The following is a 20,876-nucleotide window of genomic DNA, read 5'->3' as shown; positions in this document are numbered from 1 at the left end:
TCAGCTCTCGGTCTGTTAGTCACGTGGTGATAAACGCATCCCACCACAGGAAAATGACTGCCTTTCGCCGCTTTGGCTTTGCGGAACCAGTCCTTGCTGCGGATGCTTGACTTCACCATCAGAGGCATACAACCAACCATTCACGACCACGACCGCGCCCCCAACAAGCTTCTACTCAGTTGGTATACCTCGCGGGTTCCAGCGTCAAAACCCGATTCTTGCTCACCGATATGATGTGACCTTTCCCGCTCCCTTATACCTCGAATCCCCTTTCCGTACGACCTGAGCCAACCGAGGCTCTGCGACGCCGAAATATTCGAGTGCAAGAAAAAGGCTGATGTAAGTTGCGCATGCCCTTGGCCCCGCATAGGGGGACTTTTTCTTGGGCTTTTGCCACTATTATAACACAGCACTTCTCCCTCCAGCTCAGTTGCGACTACCGACTGACCTTCCCCTCCAAGAGAGATCAGTAAAGACTAGCGGAGGACTGATTATTGCGACAATCACCCACAACACGATCATCGCGACGATGGAGGGTGCCTTCAACCACCTCGGGAACCATCTTCTAAGCGATTCGGCAGCCGCGATCAAGGCTGGCGCCGACGACTTAACCGGTATCGAGCCTGACGAGAGCTTTCTCTACGGAAAATTTGGCGGCCGTGGTGCCCGTCGTCGTGCCGATGACGACGACAACCAGACAGAGCTCTACGACGATGACGACAACGACAGCTTGACGAGCATGCCCGTTGGGGCTACGAAAGATTTGAATCTCGGAAGACCTCAGGATGAAGACAGGGAGCTTCCTCCTCATGCTTGCGCGTATGTCTTGCCTCCCCCAACCTCAACCTAGTCTGTTGTCGCTTGGCTAACTCTTGTCTGGCCTAGGTACTGCGGAATCCATTCGCCGAGCTCCGTAGTCAAGTGCCTTGGCTGTAACAAGTGGTTCTGTAGTGCCCGTAGTAATGCGAGCTCTTCCCACATCGTCAACCACTTGGTGAGAGCCCGGCACAAAGAGGTTCAGCTTCACCCCGAGTCCACCCTTGGCGATACCGTGCTGGAATGTTACAACTGCGGAACTAAGAACGTCTTTCTTCTGGGCTTCATCCCCGCCAAGTCGGATACTGTTGTAGTGCTCTTGTGTCGCCAGCCATGTGCTGCAAACACCTCGTCCAAGGACATGAGTTGGGACACTTCTCGGTGGCAGCCTCTGATCGAGGAACGAGCTTTCCTCACCTGGCTTGTTGCCACCCCATCCGATGCCGAGCAACTGCGTGCTAGACACCTGACTCCCCCCATGATTGCCAAATTGGAGGAGATGTGGAAGGAGAATGCGACCGCGACGGTTGCGGACCTCGAGAAGGCTGCCAGCATCGACGACGACCCCCACCCCGTCCTGCTCAAGTACGACGACCCGTATCACTACCAGAACATCTTCGGCCCCTTGGTCAAAATGGAGTCCGACTACGACAAGAAGCTCAAGGAGGCGCAGTCTGAGGATGGTCTTACCGTTCGCTGGGACTACGGTCTCAACAACAAGCACCTGGTCAGCTTTGAACTGCACAAGATAGAGTCTGGCGACGTCAAGCTGGCTGTTGGCGACGAGATGCGGCTTCGGTACAAGGGCGAGCTCCGTCCCACCTGGGAGGGAGTTGGCTATGTAATCAAGATCCCCAACAACCAGTCCGACGAGGTCACTCTCGAGCTGCGTAAGGCCGGCAACGAGAAGACTGTTCCGACCGAGTGCACCCACAACTTCTCGGCAGATTATGTTTGGAAGGCTACATCGTACGACCGCATGCAGTACGCGATGAAGACCTTTGCTGTGGACGATATGAGTGTCTCGGGATACATATTCCACAAGCTACTGGGCCACGACGTCGCGGTTGCACCGATGAAGACAACTATGCCTAAGAAGTACAGTGTCCCTGGCCTCCCCGACCTCAACACGAGCCAGATCGCCGCCATTAAGGCTGTGCTGTCGACCCCGCTTAGCTTGATTCAGGGCCCTCCAGGTACCGGAAAGACTGTTACTTCGGCAACCATTATTTACCACCTCTGCAAAATGAACAACGGCCAGGTTCTAGTTTGCGCCCCGTCCAATGTTGCCGTCGACCAACTTTGCGAGCGCATTCACCGCACCGGCCTCAAGGTCGTTCGTCTTACGGCCAAGTCTCGTGAGGATGTGGAATCGTCTGTGAGCTTCCTTGCACTTCATGAGCAGGTCCGTATGAACGACAGCAACGGAGAGCTTGTCAAGCTTGCACAGCTCAAGAGCGAGCTCGGCGAACTGTCCAGCCAGGACGAGAAGAAGTTCAAGCAGCTCACCAAGGCGGCCGAGAGGGATATCCTTCACAACGCTGACGTTGTCTGCTGTACCTGTGTCGGTGCCGGCGATCCTCGCCTGTCAAAGATGAAGTTCCGCAACGTCCTCATTGACGAGTCAACTCAATCCGCCGAGCCCGAGTGCATGATTCCCCTGGTCCTGGGATGCAAGCAAGTCGTCCTGGTTGGTGATCACAAGCAGTTGGGACCGGTTATCATGAACAAGAAGGCAGCGAAAGCAGGTCTCAACCAGTCGCTGTTTGAGCGCCTTGTCAACCTGCGACTGGTTCCCATCCGCTTAAACATCCAATACCGCATGCATCCCTGCCTGTCGGAGTTCCCTTCCAACATGTTCTACGACGGATCTCTCCAGAACGGTGTAACAGTCAGGGAACGCGTTCGCCGCGACGTGGACTTCCCTTGGCCCGTCGTCGATATGCCGATGATGTTCTGGTCTAACTTGGGCAACGAAGAGATCTCGGCTTCCGGAACGTCTTACCTCAACCGCACAGAGGCGTCCAATGTGGAGAAGGTTGTCACTCGCTTCTTCAAGGCCGGAGTCAAGCCCCTGGACATTGGTGTCATTACTCCGTACGAGGGCCAGCGAAGCTACATTGTTAGCACCATGCAGAACACGGGCACGTTCAAGAAGGAGAGCTACAAGGAAGTCGAGGTCGCCTCTGTTGACGCTTTCCAGGGTCGCGAGAAGGACTTCATCGTTCTATCCTGCGTTCGTTCCAACGACAACCAAGGCATTGGTTTCCTTTCGGATCCGCGCCGTCTCAACGTTGCCTTGACTCGTGCCAAGTACGGACTGGTCATCATTGGTAACCCCAAGGTCCTCTCCAAGCATGAGCTATGGCATCACTTGCTTGTTCATTTCAAGGATCGAAAGTGCTTGGTGGAGGGCCCTTTGACCAACCTCCAGACTTCGCTGTTGCAGTTCGGAAAGCCAAGAACCGCATACCGCCAGAAGATGAGCCAGCCCCCTCAGTTCAATGCTGGCGCGCCCCCCAACGGCACCAACCGGTTCAACGGTGCTGGTTCGACGCGCGACTTCGACTCGGGCTCGTTGATTTCTTACATACCTGACGATGTTTCGTCCATCCACAGCTCTCTCGGTGGCGCCGGCCTGAACACCACCTACCCTCCCATCTTCTCGAGCTTTGCCCCCGACCAGTGGCCGGGTCTGCCCGGTGTGCCCGGTACTGGCCGCTCCGGTAACAAGAGGGGAGGACGCGCAACTGAGAGCATCGCAGGTGAGAGTGTCGCCAACTCGGAGTACACCGATGCCAGCGCAAGCGTTATCGGCGCCAAGGGTGTAGGACAAGGTGGTGTCAGCCTGGGCGCTGGTCTTCAGGATGCCATCCATGGCATGCGCCCCGCCTCGTACAGCCACAGCGATCGTCTGAAGCACTATGTTGAGAGCGGAGGTCGCGTGGGGGCCGGCAACGGCTTCGGGCGGCGCTACGATGACGATGAGAAGAGCGTCAGCACCGCCTTCCACAGCCAGATTGGTGGCGGCTTTGACTGAGGGCCAAACGGATAAGGACAGGGACTTGCTTTTACCAACCCCATAGGTGGCTCACACCTCATCCTCCGAAGGCTTTCAGCTCTCGCCGCACCATGCTCAGTGCTGTACGAAGGAGCAGGCAGTTCGCCGCACCCTAGAGGCGTCTCGGGACACCGGGCCTGGTCGTGGGATATATCCTACGTGGCCCCAAGAACCGGCTCCCGACGACAACGTGCCGCAGGCGGGTTCATGGCCCGACCAGCGAGAGCTGCAACCGACGGAGGGGGTCGCCCGCGCGCCCTCAACGGCCCGCAATTCGCAGATTGTCAAAGTAGTATGATGTTAGTGCTAGCAAGGGAAGAAGGTGTCAGGCGGCAGACGAGTGTACGCTCGGGCTCAAGATGGATGGATCTGCGTCGTCCGGAGAGGCAACTCGGAGAGTGTCGAGCCATACAAGACCTGGTGGTCTTTCACGGCATACAGCACCTACTGCGGGGAGTGCCTAGCACAGGTCTTATGCATTTCTGCGCCCGGGTACGGACAATGCACACAATATCTAGCTTGGAGTTTAGCCTCTAGTGAAATCACCGTCTTTATTTGCACGTCGCCCATTGCCCCCCAGGTTACGTCAAGCATTGCAAGACATGGACTGTTGCTTGCGTGCCTGAGACGATGATCCACATGCTTGCTGGGAAGGGTTGTCAATTTGACACGCACAGATACACGAATTCGTTTCTGTAAGACATCTGGGTTCTCCTCCCGAAACACGAGAATGCCTTGTTTTGTTCTTGCTGGCTACCCTCTTTTCTACCCTGTTCGACAACCGACCCGCTGATGGACAGGGGTTGACTTTAACAACCCCCACAAACATTCTAAAATAAAGAGTCAGCGACTGGGGGGGTTATCCCCGTTCAACACCGAAAGTCTCTCACCAATTTTGACGAGAGAACAAGGGACGACGGAAGTAAAGCAAGTCACCTACCCCCGAACAGACATGCATCCCTCGTTGCAATATTGCGCCATGTGATTGGTGGTCCACTATGACGTTTAATTCAACTCTTGGTTTTGTAAAGGCGTTTGGCATGCGGATTCCTTCCTCTGTATCCGTACGGAGTAGGTAATGGAGTCGGCACTGTGGCAATGCCGTAACCACGGAGGCACACCGCCGTAGCTTAGCGGCAGGCGGGTGGAAGGGTGGGCAAGGGAGCGCTTCTTGGCGTTTTGGTTTATTTTCCGTTCGACGCGCCTTGGCTTCTTCAGGCAGGTCAAGCCCGCTACTCCTCCCCCGGCTTCTTCCCCTGACGTCCCTATCAGGGCTGCTTGGTCCGAGGGCACGAAAACCGTTGGAGATTCGGGTCTCCTTATTGGCAACTGTCGTCCCTTTTCCTCTCAAAAAGGCCAGTCAAGTCGAAGCGTTGGTTTTGCTCCTTCAACACGGTCCCCTCATTGGGTGAAGCATCAAACTCGACCTTGTGCCTTGCCCCGACCTCGACGGGGAAACGACATGAGTAACCAGCTGCCTCGAGCAATGCTGTCGCTGCCGCCGCTTTCCCCCTACTTCGAGTCGCCATCATGATCACGATCCGCCGCCGCTCCGCGAGGCTACCAATTTACCTGGGCATTGCCCTGACTCTATTGTTCCTCTGGCATACCGGCCTCCCCGATGGCTGGAACGTCGCGAACCTCAGCTATAACGGCGTCTCGTACCGCAAGTCCGGCTACGACTGGAGCAGTCTAACCCTCCAATACCCGCTCGAGAAACCACTGCGAACGCCCCCGAGAGGCACTCCTCGCGACCTCCCCCGAGTCCAGTACGACTTTGACGGAAGCACCAGTAGCAAGAGTCGGGAAGGAAAGAAGAAAACCAAGAAGTTGTCCCACGACGAGAGCCGCGACCGCGAGCAGGAGAAGCAGATTGAGTCCAGAAAGGCCGCTATGGCCCACGCCTTCCGACGGAGCTGGGCCAGCTACTCCGAGCACGCGTGGACCTGGGACGAGCTTACACCTGTGTCTGGCCATGGCAAGAACACGTTCGGCGGCTGGGCGGCTAGCATGGTCGACGGCCTCGACTCACTATGGATCATGGGAATGCATGATGAGTTCCGCCACGCCGTCCGCGCCGTTGCGCAGCTTGATTGGTCCAATACCACCGAGACCGCTGCCAACATGTTTGAGACAACGATTCGCCATCTAGGTGGCCTGATTGGCGCCTACGACCTGAGCGGCGAACCGGCCTTGCTGGCCAAGGCCGTGGAGCTCGGTGACATGCTCTACATGGGCTTCGACACCCCGAACCACATGCCGCCGTTCTGGTTCAAGTTCTCTGATGCCAAGCATGGCACGCAAATGGTTGGCGGGCGCGAGTCCTCGGCTGCGGGATGCTCGCTCTCCATGGAGTTCACCCGGCTGTCCCAGCTGACGGGCGACCCGAAATACTACGACGCAACCGAGCGAGTGAAGGAGTTCCTTGTCAAGACGCAAGACAAGAGCAAGATACCCGGCATGTGGCCGATGTATCTGAACTACCGCGAGGAAACGGCGGACGACGGCTCCTTCAGCATCGGTGCGCAGGCCGATTCTCTGTACGAGTACCTGCCCAAGATGTACGCCTTGTTGGGTGGCCTCGACAACGAGTACGAGAAGCTCACGGTCGGATCGTTCGATGTCATCGAGAAGCACATCCTCTTCCGTCCTATCCTGCCCAACAAGACCGACATTCTCGTACCGGGCAACGCCTTCGCCCACACGACCTCGGTCGACCTAACGCCCGAGGCCCAGCACCTGGGCTGCTTCGCCGGCGCTATGTATGGCCTCGCCGGGAAGCTCATGGGGCGGGAATCGTACGTCACCATCGGCGAGAAGATCTCCCGCGGCTGCGCTTGGGCGTACAAGGTGTTCCCCACGGGCATCATGCCCGAGATCATGACCTTCCACCGCTGCTCCGAGCCCGACCATGGCCCCTGCGAGTGGCACGAGACCTTGTACTCCCACCCCAACGTGCCGGAAGGCGTCAACCAGGTCCGCGACGGCCGCTACATGCTCCGCCCGGAGGCCATCGAGAGCATCTTTTACATGTACCGCATCACGGGCGACGACGAGTGGCGCGATATCGCCTGGGACATGTTCCAGGCCATCCAGCGGGCGACCGAGACGCCGCTGGCTTACTCATCCATTGACAACGTCAATGTCCAACCCGGCGAGACCACCAAGACTGACTCGATGGAGAGCTTCTGGTTTGCCGAGACGCTCAAGTACTTTTACCTCATCTTCTCCCCGCCCGACGTCATCAGCCTCGATGATTGGGTTCTCAACACCGAGGCGCACCCATTCAAGCGGCCCAAGAGGACGGACCGCGTCGAGACTGAGGCGGAGGTCCGGGTGTGATCCAAGTAGACGGCCCTGTGGCAGCCGTCAGAGACTATGCGCATGTGCTGCACTTTGACCGTGGGGTCCGGGTGGGTAAGCATTATAGACGGGCTAGGTACAGAACGGAGTCGTTGTGAATTCAAGATATTGAACCAAGTTTACTATATTTATGTGCTTGTGACGTGACTAGTCGTATATTACACAATAAGAACTGGTACTTGTCGTGTCGTGTGCCATCCACCATCATTCGCCATCACCAAACGCCCTTTCGACCCTGTATCTCGTCCGGCTTGGGCAATGCCTCTTGGATGATGTTGGCGCCCTGCCAGGCACCATAGCAGCTCTCCTGAACGGGGCGTCTTGGCTTCTCACCAAACCGAAGCTCTCACCTCAGAGGGCAGGCACCGTCGTGGGCTCACGGCGCCTTGTCACGACCAGTAGCGACGGTCCAAGTGCAAGGAATAGCACTTCATAGGCGGACAGGCTCTCCCTTTCCAGTCCGTGCGACATCCGACTGGCCCTTGAGGCGCACAGCGGCGACCTCCCCCTCCCTCGTCTGCCACCACCTCGACACTCGAGTGAGGCGAGTCGGCTAGGCGCGAGTAGAAGACCCCTCCCCGCGGTGAGACCTTCAAATGACCCCAACGGTAATGGCGTAGATGCCGCACATGTAACAGGTGGAAGAGTGTCGTCGGTCGCCTCTCAGCGCCGAGTAAACGTCTCCCTTCTTCGGCACGGAGAAGGGAGGAAGAGGATAAGGGGGAATGGGGCTGAGCCAGGAAGGCAGAACGAATAACCGGTTCTTGGCGAAATCAGCCGTGGAGTGGTGGTACGCAGACAATGTCGTCCCACGCGGGGGTACATCGCACATTGCCTCCACCAGGGTCGGTCATCCCGATCTCTTCCACTCGGTCTTTGGGGTGGGGACGGGGGGAGTTGCCCCTTTCTCCACGACAGCTGAATAAAGAAAGCAAACCTACAGAGTCGCGATCGGGTAAGGGATCCTTGATTTTACAAAGCGGCTGTCGCGGGGAGAGGCTAGGCTATTACCTAGCCTAGAATAGTGGCGACCCCCATTGGACGGGTTTGGCTGGGAAACATGGCTTGTAGGTCCACATCAACCCGATCTGATTATGCAGCGGCAGGCAGGGGAGGGGAGGCACAGACTCACCGTGGGCCCAGCATGGCAGATCAACAAACTGAAGAGGCTGAGTTAGTTGTCTCAGGACACAGAAAAACGAAAGCCCAGGGGGGGGGATGAAGACGAAAAGAAAAGGTGTAAACAGTGGCAGCAAGGGTCTCGTTTGAACTCATCCGGGCGTCTATCCACATCGTAACCATATCCGACAGTATTCGTACTTCGTAAATGACCCTAGGCCCCCTCCCCCCCAGTGTATCATGAGTTGCCTGGGGCCCTTGTGATACCACGCGTACCGCTACGCAGAGCTTTCTTTTGCGCCGGCCAATATCCAAGACGTTATCATGACGAGTCTCACGAGCGTACATTCGTTGTTTTGCCCAGAACGTCTGTGCAGATTACCCTCATTCGAGACGGAGGTGAAAAGACAAAGACTCGACGGTGAACATGCAAGAAGCCACGGGATAGTGGATCGATCGTCTGTGCCAACTCCCCCGTGGGGCCCGGGTATGCGTCCCTGCTCGTCTTACATTGCTCAAAGGAAGCAGGGTGCTCGATTGGGGAAATACAATAAATGACCCCATCGTTGACAACCGAGGGAGGGAGGAGGCTGACATAACGGTCCACAGCCACTCCCGGAGAAGGGCCGTCGCCCAAACGTTGCTAAGAACGTCCGTCGGCCTGCTGTAGGTGGACAGGCCGTGGAAATCGTGGGATATCTCTCGTGACGATGCATCGCGGGGCTGGTCGCCGTTGTGCGACCCGCGATACAGATACCGAGCGGCCGCACAAAGTCTCAGCCGGCAAAGCAGGTTTTCGAGAAATGATCTTCAGGAACGGCACCAGATGGGAATGAGATGACTGGCTGAGTGAACGCCGCGAAAAAGAAAAAAAAAGTGTCCGACTGGCTATGTACCGTCGTACGGGAGATTGGTCAGGAGGTTGGACCAGCGAAGTGAGGATTCGGCCCCGGCGAGCCGGCTTACTCGCCGCGCTATGCCGTCTCTGTACGGAGTATTGTATTGTGTTGCGTTGCAGTTCACTTTATCCATCGGAGGATTACTTGTCACAATTGCCTGGAAATATGCACTGGCTAGCATGAATTGCGACTGCGCATCCACTCTGTTACCGGGAATGAATGACGACGAGTGAGACAGCCCACCGCACCTGGGTAAGCAGTCTTGATGAGCGGGGTGCCTTTTGTGGGCTTCATATCCGCTCATGTTTGACTAGCAGGTATCGTAGCAATTGACATGCTGCTGATTACACTAGACCGGGGGAGCTGAAGAAGCGTGATCCTCGTCAGCGGCTACTTGTACTTGCTAGGGTGCTTCGCTGACAAGAGACAAGCAAGCCTGACAGAAAATACTGACCACTAATAGAGTCAAGACCAGGAGCCAGTAAGGCGGCCAAGTGAGTAGATGGCCAAGCACAGAATGTCGGTGTTTGGGTGCGACCACTGCTTTATTCTCGACAGGTAAGGTACCAAAAGGTGCGCTACGCTACTACTTGCTTTTGACTAGTTTGTTTGTGGACTTGGGGCGAGGTCGAGGGATCATGAGGGGGCCGGTTGGCGGTGACCGTGTAGGGAAAGGAACACCGTGCGGTGCATAACGCGGGTCAGCAGGCTCTGCTAGGCCACCACGCCACGTTTGGGGGGGTTACGATGTCGGTGCTGGTTGTGGATTATGGCGCTAGAATGGATCTTGGTGTTTCCCGGCCGTGAGCCGAAGGGGAAACACTGCGAGGTGGGAGATGCGCCTGGGGCTCGAACCGGATCGGGTAGCGCGGTTCCTCGTCCGGAGAGTTGGCCGACAATGGGATGGTTAGCAGGGCCGAAGGGTAGAAAGTACTCCTGCTGCCTAGGAAGATATCTGTGCGGATGATGATAATGATGATGATGATGATGAGGGTGACAACGGTGGTGGTGGTGGTGGTGGTGGTGATGTGCCCAGGCCCCCCGTTTGATGACAGGGAGAGAAGGCATCAGGGGTGGTTGCGCTAACGGGTGGATGCAGGTACATACATCGTACATAGCTGCTAGATATATGACAGTATCCGTACACTACTCCGTACCTGAGGTAACTAACAAAGGTAGGTACCTAGGTAGGCTGCCAGGTACTGATGGAAGGTCAGGTGAGTATTTGCACTCGAGGACATGGAACATGGGGCACCCACCTAGGTAGGTACCTACACAATAAGGTGGGCGCCCGCCTTGGTACACTACCGAGTGCATAGGTACAGCAGATACGGATACTCTCTCCACATCTGTAGCGTTCGCTCGCATCGGAAGCGAGGGAAAGGCGAGAGGGCTCCTCGCCTCATCCAAAGTGCCGTGCCGTCGCGCTGCGTGGGGTGTGGTGGGTTGAACCAGCAGGACGGGATCTAGGCAGGGCGTTGAACGGAACGGCTGGATGGATGGATGGTAATGGCATTGAGACGACGGCCAGGAACAAGAGGGAGAGTATGATTGATGCTCGAATCCCCCATGTACATCGGCCAAGTGACAATGGGATGAAGGGCGCGCGTGTTTGTGTGCTTACGGGAGGGGGGGCGCCCGCCACGAGACCGGACGAAGGCAAGACACGGGAAACACTAGGCAATACAAGCGCTGGGCAATTTCTGGGGTTAAAAGTTGGAGGTCTGAGATCAAGCGGGTACGAACAGTTCGTCTCATTGCGCTCCACCGTGCGCATCTCTGGGCAGTTCTAGATCAGACACTCGAGGGTGAGTTTAATCTCGAGACCTAGCCAAGTGCTCTTTTGATTGCCAGCCTCGTGTGCTTGTTTCCGTCAGCTATAGCCACAGTCCCCTCATCCTTCATCTACCCATCCATCCATCCATTCCACCTGTAGACGGCCAAGCCAGGCCATACCAGCTCGGGCGACAGGCTCCCCTCCTCACCGTCATTGTCCGTGCCCTCTCTGAACGAAGTGGGCTGTCTGTACACGGCAGTGCGTCCGCATAGCAACGTGATCCAATGTTGCGTGCTCTCGGGCAAATGCAGCCAAAGTGAGTGAGGTGTATTTGTACCTTGACGGGCATCCCAATGTCGACCGTCGAAGAATGGAAAGGGACACATGCGCACAAGAGGTAGGTAGGGAGACGAAGGCATTATTCAGCCGGCCTCAGATATATCGTCGCACAAGTCAGAGATGAGACACATGCACGGGAATCATGACTGGAACCACCCGGGGACGTGGAACGGTTGATCCAGGGTTTGCCGGTAGGTAGGTATCCGTACTTCGTACCGACGGGTACTGCTTACCATCAGGTAGGTAAGTATGGTACGGAGTATCCTTACACACCAGCACAACAATTCGGAGTGTGCCGTTCTTTGCAGTATGCCCAAGGCTTACGTTATACGCTAGGACTACCTGGGCCTTGATGTTTGTGGCCAGGTGCGGTGCGGTGAGTGTTAAGACATGGGCTAAAGCAATCAAAAGGGTGGAAGAAGGACGGGGTTGCAAATACGGATGACGGCACGGCACCGAATGGGAGCAAGCTGCTAGAACAGCAAAATAGAGAGCAAATTGCAAAGCGGAACAACGCAAAGCAACATAACGCAACTGAGCGAGAGGCCAGGCAAGGAGGCAAACCACTCGGTGGCTGGTAACTCTTTCATTTCCATCTTTAATTCTTCCACCATCTTCCGCTCCTCTCCCGCGCTCTCCCTCTCTCTCCCTCTGTCTCTCTCTCTCTGTCTCTGTCTCTTCCCCTTTGCCTGTAACACCATCCACCAGCCTCACTTCTCGAGTACCTCTGGACGAGTGATATGGGCAGCATTTCCGTCCGGGGTCTGCCGCGAGTCTATGGAGCCCATCTATCTAACCGATAACCACGACGGCCATCACATTACGCATATTCTGGCTTGATAAAGCTTCGCGCCACCAACAGACACCGCAGCAGCGCCTTTGGGCTCTGATTGGCTGCGGCATCTGGTCCGGTAACCTCGCCCGCTTCCTAGGTACACTACTTCATATCCGTACTTCCTACTGCCTTCTGCCTCCTGCCAGAGCGCACCCTCTCGGGATTGATGGATGTAACATGTGTATGTGTGTGTGTGTGTGTGTAGTGTATGCAGACCACCGTTCGGCTCCTGTCTGTACGTACCGCTGACCTACCTACCTACCTACCTACCTACCTTACGTTGCAGTCTTGTCTCTGTTTTCTTCTTTTTTCTTCGTTTTTGCATTCCCCTGTGCTTCCCTCCGAATGCCTCCTTTTGTCCCTTTGTCTCCACGTTGCAGACCAACCTAAATCCCACGCTGCTTCCAATTAGCTTCCACCTCGACTTACTACCACCGCCATACCATCTCTTTTCTTTCCATCGCCCTGTTTTTCCTCTTTTTCTCCTCCCTCGATTTGCAACATCTCAAACCTGCGAGCGGCAGGCAAACCTGCCAATTGTCGCCGTTACACCCACCCACCCTCCCTCCCTCTTGCGCTGGCTCACCCTCCCGATTCATTCATGCATCTCTTCGCTTGCTTTTGCTGTCCAGAATTCAAGGCTCACTCCACTGACATTGGATATCTCGCTTGCCAACTAGCCCCGTCCCTAGTCTACGGCATCTTCCCTGATCCTCTGTGGTTCCACAGCCCTTGCGCGCGACGGCCTACCCAACCCCTGCAGCTTGAGACAGCCTTAATATGCATGCCACGGTAGCACACTGGCCGAACAAGTCCAAGGAAGGACAAGCAGCAACATCCTTGGTGATCGATTCCACCTCGCCGAACACCACCTATTAATCACCAATATCATTTTGCTCTCCCGGCACCATCTCCAATCTGGGTCGCTTTGGGATTGGCGACAAGGCGACGAAGGAATTTTTTTAAAATAAAAAAAAAATCAAATAAAAAAGCCTCCCCCCCAAGTGGGAAAAAGCCAAAGAAGGGGAATTAATCCCACCCCAAGGCCCACCCCAGCATCGCGCCGCATTTACTAACACTGTTCCCCCTCCTCCCCCCTTCGCCCTTTGCTAAGCATCCTCGCTTCGTTTCTGCCTGTGCGCTCCGCTCTCGCCTTTCGCCGAAATTCATTTCTCGAGTCCCCTCATCTTTCCCCGCGCCTTTGTCAGTCGGCCTCTCATTGTCGCCGCTGCCGTCGCCGTCGCCGACTCCGCACATCCCGTTGCTGCCGATCTGCTCCAGCTTTCTCGAGACGAACTGCCTCTGTTGCAGCCTTTTAACGCCAGACAATAGCAAACAACCGCTGCACCTTACGTACGAAGCCAACTTCGCCCCCTTCGAACTCGAACGACCGCTCATCGCTGTAACCCTGCATCCCACCTTGGGTTCTGTGGATCAACCACCAAAATTCCCCGCTCTCGACCTCTCATCCCGCCGCTGATCTATTTCTACGTCGTCTCCCGCTCGCTCTGCCGTTTTCCTTTCTCGAAACAGACCTGGCATACCTTTTGGCCACCACAGCATCGCATCGCGTCCCCAAGCCCGCCCATAACCCGCCAAGCCGCGTCTGGTGCGCACCAGCTTGACTCGTCCCAGTGCTTGACGGTCTGCATTCCGGCAACATCCACCCGTCACTGTCGATCCACTGGCTGTGCGACTTCACTGCCGTCCGTGAGATTGAACTTGCCATATTCTAGGCCAGCATTCGGCAACTATTATGCTTACTGTTGCGTGTGGGCACACACGTCAATCCCGGGAGCGCCATCAAATTTACTGTCGGCTGGCTGTTGGAGACCACAAGAGGCGTGCCGGCTAGGTCTTGCGGCAGCAAGACGTGGTGGAACGTCCAGGCTTAACTTTGAGAAAGATCGGCTTGTCCAGAGAACACAGTTACAACCACGAAAATCCAGATGCGGGCGAACCCCAAATGAGGACAAATCATGGAATGAACATGGCACCACCGGGCATGGACGGACGAACCTACCACAACGGTGGTCACAACGCTACGCCGCGCCTCGACTGGCCGCATTCCCAGAACCAGACCTTGTCCGCCGACCCGTCATCCCGCAGCATGGAACGAACTTCGATTACGAACCTGCGCACCTCCCTCCGCTCTAACCACCCTTCGAATCCTACGATACGTGCCGTGACCCCCGAATACCACCACCCCGACCTGTCGCCGGTTTCGCCTGCAAACACTGCCTTTGATCCGCCCGTGCCTCTACAACTGCCCCCCCGCGGGCTCACACCCAGCTCCCCACAGACCTCACCAAGGTCAATTCCTGGAGACTTCTCGAGGCGACAGGGCATGGTGTTCAACGACACGTACGGCGACTCGTACGACAACTCGACCAGCCCACCTTCACGGCAAACGAGTAGCTTTCGTCCAAGAACGCACACGATGGACGGTGCCCTGCGGCAGCAATTCATTAGTGCCACTTTGAGAGATGGCCGCCAGCGCTTGGGGTCGTTCTCTTCCTCCGGATCTCAGCCGCTGTATGACGATGCTCGCTCCCCGCCTCCGCAAATTGAGTCTCAAGGTTTTCCATCAGTGGTTCCCGCCCGCCATTCCGAGATCCCTCTGGGGGCCAGTACCAGTCTGAGGGAGAAGAAACTCTCGACGAAACGACTGATTAAGCGCCATTCTTCTCGCCCAACTTCTCCGCCGACAGCCTCGACCCCGTCTGTGGACTCATTACCCATCCCTGTACCCACCGAAAATGCGAACAACATCTTGCTCATGATGAAAAATCTATGCGGGCGCATGAGAGGCGAAATCGAGGTCCGGAGCGAACCTGCAGGAGCATGGCGGGTCGGCATTGCGTATGTCGACGAAGAGAAGGGAAGCCTGATGTTTGATTCGGGCCAGGACGGTCCTTTCCACGTCCCACTGGTTTCCGATCTGCGCGGCTGCCGGATAGCACCAGTCGAATTACCCGAAGGCAAAAGATGCCTGGAAGTGTCGTGTCCCACCCAGCCCCCTTTAGACCTGCTGCTACGTCCTATTTTGGCGGAAGAACGAGACCTCTGGCTTGCAGCTTTGCTATGCTGGCAGCAGCTGAGACCCCCAAAGGTTAGGCTCTCGAGTGGCAATCGGAGCCCGACTCCTACATCCTTGCGTCCAGTTGTCAGGAGGCGCGGTTCAGAGAACGGGACAAAAACCACCAATGCACTGATCAAAGTCGGCCAAGTGAGGCTGTGGGACAAAGGATTGGCAAGCTCGCCAAGGGCCATTGTCAAAAGATCCTCTACTCGGGATCTGAGATCGCCAACTACTTCTTGGCGACTCGTTTCGTGTCTCCTGCAAGAAAATGGCGAGATCAGGCTTACCACGAACGACGGCGATGCAGTTATCGCCGTGGTCGAGCTGTCTCAACTGTCCCGATGTGCCATTCAACAGCTCGACCGGTCAGTCCTTGATGAGGAATACTGCATCGGCATCTTCCCCCACTACTCCCCAATATCTACCCAATTATCCATCTTCCGTCCAGTCTACATCGCCCTCGAAAACCGGTTGCTGTTCGAGGTTTGGTTCGTCCTCCTCCGAGCATTCGCATTGCCCGACATATTCCGCTTAGATCCTCATTTATCGGGAGGTGCGATCGAAGTCACGGACCTAGAATCGGAGCTTCCGGGCGAGATCTTTAGGATCGAGAAGACGATCAGCTTGCGGGTGACGGAAGCCAAATTGAAACCTAGGAATAGCTCGCCCGACGCCGGCTTCGTCGACCGGCAGCCCAAAGACGCGGACCCTCTGGTCGGCAACTACCTGGCCGAGGTTATATTGGATGGTGAGGTGCGCGCCCGATCTACGGTCAAGGCCGGAACCAAGAACCCTTTCTGGAGAGAAGACTACCAGTTCTCGGATCTTCCACCAGCCATGCCGCTTCTTTCCATCGTCCTGAAAAGGTTGGACGGAAACCTCGAATGCCTTAACCACCAACTACAGGCATCTCTCGGTTCATCCAAAACGAGCGGCCTCACGGAGGTGCTCTGCGGGTCAGTTGACATCCCTCTGGACCACGTCGAACCTGGAAAAGACTTTGAGAGATGGCTCGACATATACGACGAACGGCAGCAAGTTATGGGCACAATGCTCGTAAAGCTTCATCATGAAGAGCTCGTCGTCCTCCACTCCAAGGAATACCAGGCACTGTCATCACTCCTTCACAGTTTTCCGTCTGGTGTTACTGCAAAGATCGCCGAAGCACTTCCTGGTAACCTGCGGCGTCTGTCGGAGATTTTCCTCAACATATTTCAAGTTTCTGGCCATGCCAACGAATGGCTCCAGACGCTAGTTGAGGATGAGATTGATGGCATTGGCAGCACCCAGAACCAGCTGAAGAAGTACCGGTTCAGCAGTCGCTTGAAGTCCAACGAGTCCATGGAGTCGTCCAGCGACAGAGAGCAGATCCTTCGCGATATGGGCAAGTCCCTTGCTGGGGAGGCCAATTTGTTATTCCGGGGCAACACTTTGTTGACGCAAGCCCTTGAGTTTCACATGAGGCGCTCGGGCAAAGAGTACCTCGAGCAGATGTTGCAGGCCAAGATTGCTGAGATCAATGAGACCAATCCCAACTGCGAGGTCGATCCCAGCAAGCTCAAGCCTGGTGAAAACATCCAGGAGCACTGGAATCGGCTCATTCAATTGACCACCGAGGTCTGGCAATGCATCTGCAAGGAGCCCACCAAATGCCCGCCGGAGCTTCGGTCTATCCTCAAGTATATACGAGCCGTCGCCGAGGACCGCTACGGCGACTGGCTGCGCACTGTCACTTACACGAGCGTGTCGGGCTTTCTGTTTCTCCGCTTCATCTGCCCTGCGATTCTGAGCCCCAAACTCTTTGGTTTGTTGAGAGACCATCCTCGCCCACGTGCGCAGCGGACGCTTACACTCGTTGCTAAGGCGCTCCAGGCACTTGGGAACCTTTCTACCTTTGGCAAGAAGGAAGAATGGATGGAGCCGATGAACAAGTTCCTGGGCTCCAACCGGCAGTCAGTGAAGGATTACATTGACATCATCTGTTCAATCCCTGTCGAGCGCAATAAGGTCGCCCTGGGACCATCCTACTCGACCCCCATCGCGATTCTCGGTAGGCTGTCACCGATGGCTCGTGAAGGGTTTCCGGCGCTACCTCACCTGATTGACCATGCTTACAATTTTGCTGCGCTCGTCAAGATGTGGACTGAGGCCAACCCCATTGGCAATGGCGAGTTGGCCAAGCCTATGACAGGCGAAGAGGATATTCTGATATTCAACGAAATGTGTCTCGGCTTGCAGGAGCGCGCAGATCTCTGCTACTCTAGGATGGATAGTTCTCTTCATGAGACGGCGTCGCTCCCCACTTCCGAGTACGCCGATGCGATGGAACATAACGCGGCTCTGTTGGAATCCATGAGTATTTCAACATATCACACCGAAAACTCGGCGACAAACTCTGCGAACAATTCGATGGTCTGGGCTGAACAAGACCAATACCAACCTCCTGGATCAGCTGGCAGCGACATAACGGTTGACGCTCCTTCGCGCAGAAGCCGTGAGCATCGCCGTGGCCGGGATTTCAACTCTTTGAGGCAAATGTCTGGACACTCGGAAACTTCGTCCTCGCACTTGGCCACGCTGAAGCGTAACGGAAGGGCCACTCGCCAAATTCTGTCCGGCATCATGAAGCCGTTCGCACGGAGCGACTCGCCTGAATCATCGCCATCGACATCGCGCGGCAAGAATGTTGAGCGATCTTGGAATACTGGCTTCTAGAATCATTATCCATGCGTTTATTTCCCTTCATCCTGCGGCAACCTGCCCCTGGGGTCCTCCTACACCCCCTTCTTTTTTTTTGTCTTTTTTTTGTTCAAGCGAACACGAATTAGAGGCCCAAATGGCTCAACGACAACTACAATTTCTGCATTATTATGACCAGGAGGAGATTTGAACACGCGCACTTGAAGCGTATGGAAAGCGGGTCGGGCGGTCAACTACTTCCTTACTCCGGGATGGAGGCAAGTCGGGTCGATTGGGTCGGCAACTTTGGCGTTTCTCTGTTCCTAAAAACGGTTATCCAAAGAAGCTCGCCAGAGGGTTGTCGGACGGGCATTGCTAGGATGGGCGGCCTCCAGCTGTTTTTTCGATTCTAGTCTTCTACTTTCCCGCCTTACCTCCCTGTCATCTTTCTTCCTTGCCAGTTTTTTTTTGGCATGAAAGGCCAGCGAATCGCATCATGGGAGACGACGAATATACCCCCCCTTCTCAGATATATCATGATTAGCGTCACGCGTCCCGCCCCAAGAGGTTCACGAGATCCAGTGCAGGCAAGAAATACATGTATATACCAGTAGAATAAAACACCAGATGAGCATTCAGCATGTGGATAATATAGTGATGTTGATTTTTTTCCAACCAGAGGTATCTACGCGACTCCTTGAATTGGTTATGGGCTGTTCCCTTCTCGATCCCGGTACCTCCGTACGCCCCCAATGTGTTCTGATGAATCATGAACAGTACCTTTTGCGTGTATTTCTTTTGTCGCCCGAAATCATAATAGTCATCATTTCTCCCTCGTGTTGGCTGCCTGCTCTAAGCCAGCGCCAAATCTTTTCTTCCTACCTCCTCAGCCCCTAAGTGTACCTTATCTATTGGAAGAACTTCTTGTACGCCGCCTTCTCCTTGGCTGCACGGGCAGCCGCCTTCTGCTTGACGGCGTTGAGCTCGTTGATGATGGCCTTATCATCAGGAACAAGCTTGTGTGCTTCTTCGAGATCCTGAATAGCGGCCTCCTCGTCCTTGAGGCGGATGTTGGCAAAGCCGCGGCGGTATAGGGCCTTGGCGCGGTCCACATCCTTGATGCCCGGCACCTCGAGGGCGAACGTGGCTGACTTGACGGCGTCCTCCCAAGCCTCGATCTTAAGGCTCAGCAGGGCCGAGTTGTTGTTGAGGGAGAAGCGAAGGGCCTCAAGTTCCGTCTTTGTGGAGGGGGGCTCCTGTTCGAGGTCCGGCTCCTCGTTGAGGTAGCGAAGGCCCTTTTCATACTTCTCAAGACCTAGGTTGAAGTCACCGGCCTTGAAGGCCTTGTTGCCAAAGTCTTTGCAGGCTGTGGCGATCTTGACGACCTCCTTGGCGTCGAGGGGGCTTGCGCAGTCCTCGGGGAAGTCCTCATAGGTATCGCCCATAGCATCCGGGGCCTTCACGTCGGCTGCGAGGGCAGCATCGCCGGTGAGCTCGCCGCAGTCGGCGATGACAGCGTCCTTCACAGGCTTGTCACCCGACTCAGTCTGCAGGTTCTCGATGTGGCGCACGACCGACTTGCCGTTGAGGACTTCACCGAAGACGACGTGCTTGTTGTCGAGGTGGGGTGTCGGTACGGTGGTAAGGAAGAACTGGGAGCCGTTGGTGTCTGCGTCGCAATTGTCAATAGCTGTAGTCAAATCGTTGTTTTCAGACACAACGGGATTACTCACTAGGCCCAGCGTTGGCCATGGACAGGAGGAAAGGGCGGTCGTGCTTAACGGGAAAGGCCTCGTCCTCGAACTTTGCGCCGTAGATGGACTCGCCGCCGGTGCCGTTGCCGGCGGTGAAGTCGCCGCCCTGGATCATAAATTGCTTAATGACGCGGTGAAAGGTAGAGCCCTTGTAGTGAAGAGGCTTTCCGGATTTCCCCAGGCCCTTCTCGCCGGTGCAGAGGCAGCGGAAGTTCTCGGCCGTCTTGGGGACGAGGTCGCTGTAGAGCTCCATCGTGATACGGCCAACGGGCTTACCGCCGACAGTGATGTCGAAGAAGACGCGGGGGCGTGTCGGCTTGGTCTCGGTGCCCTCAGCAGACATTTTGGCGGTTGGGAGCCTTTCCACTGGTCTGAGCTGTGTTGAAGTTGGTTCAGTATGTTGAAAAAGACGAGGTTACGAGTCTGAGCTCTATGCAGTCAGGAAGAAGAAATGCGGGGTAGCAGATCAGTTCACCACAGGATAGCTGATGCCGTATAGGATTAAAATCGCAAGAAGCTGTAGCTAGTTGCCAATTGAGATGTAAAGTTGGAGACTTTGGAAGATGGATCGAAGACACGCCCAGAAAAAAAACCAATGACTGAGAAATAATGTTGGCGATGGCCGACGATAAATGTTCCAGCACAGAGCTCAGGTGGGGGTTGTCGCTGGAGGTACGATGGAACTCTCTGGAATCCGATGCCTAGTGCGGGGCAGTCAGGGGAGGGAAGGAAAGCACTCCTGCGCTGCATGGTTCATCGGGAAGGGGCGACAGTTTACTCGGTGTGACCAATCAGAACCTGCCGTCCTGCCAATATATTTGAAATCTGAGATCTCGGGCCTTTGCATTCGATTGACTATAAAGGCACGCACATGCAGACAGACAGAGTGGCCTCGAAGCCCTTACAATAATCGAAATCGAGGCGAGAGCCACGTGGTAGCTCCGCCATCATGGTGATGGTCTTGTCTATGTCTATATAGCTCATCTACCGTACCTCGGGAGAATGGGCCAAGCTATTTGCTCTATTTAATCGTCCCAAGCGTCGTATATCAACAACTCAATGAGGAAAGCGAACTTTTTGTTCACGCGGAACGCTGTATCTATGGGCGATAGACAAGACCATATATATATCAACATGGAATCTACAAGTCAT

General features: G+C 55.5%; 4 protein-coding genes across 4 annotated transcripts; 3 read left to right on the top strand and 1 right to left on the bottom strand.

Moving 5' to 3' along the window:
- Positions 1-529: 529 nt before the first annotated feature.
- Positions 530-3,856, top strand: GLRG_10188 (RNA helicase; the record flags this gene model as incomplete). Its single annotated transcript, XM_008100873.1, has 2 exons — positions 530-819; positions 886-3,856. 2 exons carry the CDS (start codon positions 530-532, stop codon positions 3,854-3,856), a joined length of 3,261 nt encoding a protein of 1,086 aa, XP_008099064.1.
- A 1,551-nt stretch (positions 3,857-5,407) lies between these two features.
- On the top strand, positions 5,408-7,219 carry GLRG_10187 (glycosyl hydrolase family 47; the record flags this gene model as incomplete). Its single annotated transcript, XM_008100872.1, has 1 exon — positions 5,408-7,219. The coding sequence occupies one exon, from the start codon at positions 5,408-5,410 to the stop codon at positions 7,217-7,219; it is 1,812 nt and encodes a 603-aa protein (XP_008099063.1).
- Positions 7,220-14,199: 6,980 nt separating this feature from the next.
- GLRG_10186 (GTPase-activator protein for Ras-like GTPase) lies at positions 14,200-18,006 on the top strand (the record flags this gene model as incomplete). The annotated part of the gene is made up of 1 exon (XM_008100871.1): positions 14,200-18,006. The coding sequence occupies one exon, from the start codon at positions 14,200-14,202 to the stop codon at positions 18,004-18,006; it is 3,807 nt and encodes a 1,268-aa protein (XP_008099062.1).
- An 872-nt stretch (positions 18,007-18,878) lies between these two features.
- On the bottom strand, positions 18,879-20,067 carry GLRG_10185 (cyclophilin type peptidyl-prolyl cis-trans isomerase/CLD; the record flags this gene model as incomplete). The annotated part of the gene is made up of 2 exons (XM_008100870.1): positions 18,879-19,639; positions 19,704-20,067. The coding sequence occupies 2 exons, from the start codon at positions 20,065-20,067 to the stop codon at positions 18,879-18,881; spliced, it is 1,125 nt and encodes a 374-aa protein (XP_008099061.1).
- Positions 20,068-20,876: the final 809 nt, after the last annotated feature.

Source organism: Colletotrichum graminicola, assembly GCF_000149035.1.
Source record: "Colletotrichum graminicola M1.001 genomic scaffold supercont1.57, whole genome shotgun sequence".
Classification (NCBI taxonomy): domain Eukaryota; kingdom Fungi; phylum Ascomycota; class Sordariomycetes; order Glomerellales; family Glomerellaceae; genus Colletotrichum; species Colletotrichum graminicola.
The sequence above is the reverse complement of the archived record's forward strand: the minus strand, read 5'-3'. Positions and strand labels throughout refer to the sequence as shown.